This window comes from Epinephelus moara, chromosome 2, assembly GCF_006386435.1.
Source record: "Epinephelus moara isolate mb chromosome 2, YSFRI_EMoa_1.0, whole genome shotgun sequence".
NCBI classification, from domain to species: domain Eukaryota; kingdom Metazoa; phylum Chordata; class Actinopteri; order Perciformes; family Serranidae; genus Epinephelus; species Epinephelus moara.
The window spans coordinates 1052546-1057300 of record NC_065507.1 but is presented as its reverse complement, the minus strand read 5'-3'; the positions used below and the strand labels follow the sequence as shown (position 1 = coordinate 1057300).

The following is a 4755-nucleotide window of genomic DNA, read 5'->3' as shown; positions in this document are numbered from 1 at the left end:
ATGCTATACTATGACTTTTTTCGACATGCTATAGTCTTACTATTTTATGATTGTTTTCGACATGCTATACTATGACTTTTTTAGACACGATATACTATGACTATTTTCGACATGCTATACTATGACTTTTTCCGACGTACTATATTATGACTATTTTGACAGTTTTTCCAACATGCTATACTATGACTTTTTTCATCATGCTATACTATGACTTTTTTCATCATGCTATACAATGACTTTTTTCAACATGCTATACAATGACTTTTTTCAACATGTTATACTATGACTTTGTAAACAGTTTTTTCTTTTTCCGACACACTATAGTATGAGCATTTTCGACATTATGTACTATGACTTTTTTGACATACTGTCCCATGACTTTTTCCGAAAGTCATAGGACATGGAAAGGGTCTTTAAAAAAGGCATTTAAGGGTAATATATCTCTCTTCAGGATTCCTGCAGTATATCCTGTAATCAATCAATCAATCAATTTTATTTATAAAGCCCAATATCACAAATCATAATTTGCCTCACAGGCACAGGGCTTTACAGCATACGACATCCCTCTGTCCTTATGACCCTCGCAGCGGATAAGGAAAAATCACATAACCAAAAATCTGTCAACAAGTGGTTAATGTGTGTCTTCTGGGGCTTCAGATGCCGTTTGTTTTCTTACAACCAGTAGGACCCTTACATATGTTTTCCACTGCAGAAACTTATGGTAATAACACGTTTCCTCTCTCGCTGATTCTGGTTTTGTTCCCATCTTTTTCCCTGCATCTTTGGGGACAACTTTGTGAAACTAATTTTGGACTGCAGGAGCTAGATATAATGCATTGACAATCATGTGGAATACAGTGGAAGCACAAGAGGAACTTTGCACCAAAGACTCGGTTCTGGGTTTTTGAGTTCCTGCATTAGTGAATTTAAAAGACACAACCTGTCGTCCTACCTCTGCTTGTTCGTTCCCTGTTTGATCTCCATGGAGCTGACAGACAGGCGGTCCAGCGGGGCATTGTTACTGGGGAAACTCCGCTTCCTCTTTGGCTCCATGACATCATTCTCCATCCTCACCAGGTCGTCCAGTCGGAGCAGCTTGGCTGTCAGCTCCTCCCCTGCCTTCACCCCTCCAGGACGAGGCCGAAGATGTGCTGGAGGCCGAAGAGGTGCTGGAGCCCTCAAGGTGCGCCGGTCTACACGCTGGAACACAACGACGGGATGGGATCAGAATATGAACTAAAATGTCAATTATCTATTCTCTTTGGTAATTTAAGTATATTTTCATGCTAATACGTTTGTACTTTTACTCTCAACGCCGGACCTTTTCTTGTAACAGTGTAGTTTTACCTTGTGGTGTTGCTACGTCTTCTTAAGTCAAAGGTCAGAGCACTTCCTCCACCACTGTGTGAAACTATCACGACTGATCCTCCATATTTTATTTTCCATAAGGGAGTCTCCGTATAGAAAATATTGACCTCAGCAGAGGATGGCCACCCTGCTCCGTGTCTCCACCTCGCCTGGTGTTTTCATACGTCAGGACTCCACGTTGCGAATCACCTCTTACATCACGACCCTGACAGCGAGCAGTTTCTGACTTCCTGTCCGCCCGCTGCCTCTGATGAGTCACACGATCACATATCATCCAGACTAAACAGAAAACACCTTCAGGCTCGTCTCCCTGCAGCCCGTCAGACGTGTTACATCATCTGATATCGGCACAGGGGCCCTCTGAGGGAGGGGCCGTTTGTTTTGGCCCTTGGGATGATTTGATAGGACACAATGTGATCTGCTGCTGCCACCGCTGAACCAGAATCTGATCCAGGAGCAACTCTGCTGTGTCAGTACGAGACTACTGCAGACAGCTTGGTCTGATTCTCATGTGGTGGAAGAAAATCTCATAACTTCAGTAAATTGCATCATATTCTATAATTTCATCATGTGCTTATAGCGTGGCTGTCCTGTGAGAACCAAGTAACTCTAAAAAGTCAGAAAAGCCGCCTGTTGTCAGCTTTGTGATGACGAATTCTCCACATGAACCAAGAGGGTTTTCAAAGAGTTTATTCAGCTCAGGAGGTGAGAGGATTTTGTCAACACATAATCAGTGTATCAAAAACATTCAACATGAAGACATCTGGAGATACAAGGTTTTCACTGGACAGGAAGTAACTAAAGCTGTGTTCTGTGTGTGTGTTCAGACCTGTTGGACTCTGAAGCCGACAGCGCTGCAGTGCAACAGCGTGATGAGCAGCAGGCAGGAAAACAGCAAACAGCCACAGAACTGCATCTGTAACAACAGGAATCACATCTCATCCTGTCATCAGTCTCTTCATTCAGAAAACATGCAGACTTTCCCAGCTGCACCTGAATGCAACAGAAGCTTCATTAATAGGAGCGAGGTCAGAGGTCACACCCCAGACTACACACTACCTGTATCCCCCTGGAGACCCTGCGTCCTCATATGCGGACACGACTTGTTGGGATTGTTGCACGTTATATTTCATTCTGCTGAACTTTGACCTGTTGTCCTCGTCCCTGGACACTTTTTGTGCCATTGAGTGGCAGCAAAAGCACAACACACTGATCCATGTAAAAACAACATGGCGGCCATCTCAGCCGAGTCAGTCTGCAGCCGATCCCGACACAGAAGTGGACAAAACCTGATCAGATGTTATGGTTGAAACTTGATCATTTATGATTAATAAAGTTTGAAATGTGACCAATTTCAGCAACAGTGACAGCTGACACTGTGAATGAGGAAGTGCTCGTTTGAGGACACTGGGACTTTATATTTGTTTGTGCAGTTAAAGTTCAAAATTTAAAACCTTTATACCAAATAGTTCAATACATTCTGCTTCATAAAATCCCTTTGTTTAGTTTTTGTTTGTTTGTTTTGTTTTGCAGCTGTGATTTCCTCTGTGCAATGCATTATGGGTACAATGATCCATAAACTGCACACTTCAAAAATCAAAAGACTTTTTTTAGTCTCAATAGTTTCAGTTCACTTCAATTAGTCTCATTTCCAGTGTGAACACACAACAGACTGAAAACCTGCACACTGCTGCTGTTAGTGCACGCACACGCACACACACACATACACACACACACACACACACACACACAAACACAAACACACACAGAGGAGAACACTTTTAGCTCAGCCGACGGGTGAACCGTATTGTCCAGCAACATCGGCTAATTTTAGCATTTTCCATCCCTGCAAATAAACACTTGTTGTCGACGTCACACACATTCTTGATGATGCACAAACGATTGTGCACGTGTACACAATCAAACACACACACACACGGTGAACCATTCACACCACTGCTGATGCTGACGTACTGCAGCTCTCATTCATGCACGTGTGAGGATATAACACACACACACACACACACACACACACACACACTTTGCAAATTCTTCCATTCACAAAAATACCCCATGTTTCCTCGCTGCAGCCCAGCAGCAGCCCCAACACCTTCATGTTCACAGGACAAACCGACGTCAGAATCTGAACCTGAACGCAACATTTTTACTTAAACTGTGTTAAAACCTGCTCATGTGGGGATTTTCAAAACTGTTTTTCTGTGCAAAAATCTTGCTGACATTCAGGGAAATTTAAACTTTGATGCATATTCAAGACTTTAAGTTATTACACTTAAAAAAGCATCATTAACATTAAAACTCTCTGACTCAGATAAGCAGCAACGACTGCACAGACGAAGCTGAAAATATGCCATGAATCAGAATTAAAGAGAAATAATGCAAAAGATAATTTAACATATAAAAGATTCTACCCTTAAACAACCCAACCTGCACTTTAAAAGAACCAAAGAGCTGTTTGAAACCACGCAGATAGTTAATACATAACCTGAAACACTAACTTCAGTTAAAGAAAGTAAACATCAAAGATTCTAATTTACTGTTGTTAATCATAAAAATCAAGAAGCAGACAGCAGCTTAAAGTGACGCCACAGTCATAAATTATAATTTTAGTACCAGATTCATTAAAAAAAGTTAAAAGAAAAAGACAATGTCAAACTGCAGCGAACGTCTTAGACACAGAATCTGAAGTTTGAACGGTGAGCGATAAAAAGAATTAAAAACCACCTGCTGAAAAAAAGAGGACATTTTCTTACAGTGTAACACCTGCAGGAGTCTGAACCTGTGCACATCTGCATCACACACACACACACACACACACACACTCTGTACCTCGAGTCTCTCTCAGTGTGTCCGTCCCGCTGTGTCGTCTCTTCTCTGTGTTTCTGTGTCTTGTTGTGGCTTCACGTCAGGTTTTATAGCAGCTGCCCGGGAATCTCCTGTCCAATCAGCTGCCTCCGCTCCTGTGACATCACTTCCTGTGCTTCCCTACTTTTTTCCACATGAATGTTTTGTGGCATTTCATCATCAGGACCATTACCTGTTAATGAAACCTCCTGGGAGCAATCACACCACCTCCTCCTCCTCCTCCTCCTCCTCAACCATTCTGTCCTTCCTTACCTCCTCTCCCCTCTCAGTCTTTAAAGTTAAAACATTTACATTTTATATCTTCCACACACAGTTCAGTCCTGGACGGTCAAACTGTGACGGTTGTGTTATAAATCAGCTGAGGTGCAGCTCATGTCTCAGGTTCTTTAAAATCAGATGCTCGTGGTGTTGAGCTGACTGACTGGACATTTCCTCAGCTGGAAAAACAACCGAGCCAATCAGAGCTTTGTAGGTGGGGTTAAGGACATCTTCTTCCTGTGCCAG

At 42.5% G+C, this 4755-nt stretch overlaps 1 protein-coding gene across 2 annotated transcripts in view; it reads right to left on the bottom strand.

Annotated features, from left to right (window-relative positions):
- Window positions 1–4273, bottom strand: part of ostn (osteocrin) — a 17019-nt gene extending 12746 nt beyond the window's left edge. For both annotated transcript variants that reach the window (XR_007571318.1, XM_050066187.1), the window contains exons 1-3: window positions 4216–4273; window positions 2198–2284; window positions 953–1200 (exon numbers count right to left, since the gene is read on the bottom strand). Coding sequence is in view for 1 of the 2 variants with exons in the window: in XM_050066187.1 (XP_049922144.1) it covers window positions 953–1200; window positions 2198–2284 (335 nt within the window). In the remaining variant the exon portion in view is untranslated. The remainder of the gene's footprint in view (window positions 1–952; window positions 1201–2197; window positions 2285–4215) is intronic.
- Window positions 4274–4755: the final 482 nt, after the last annotated feature.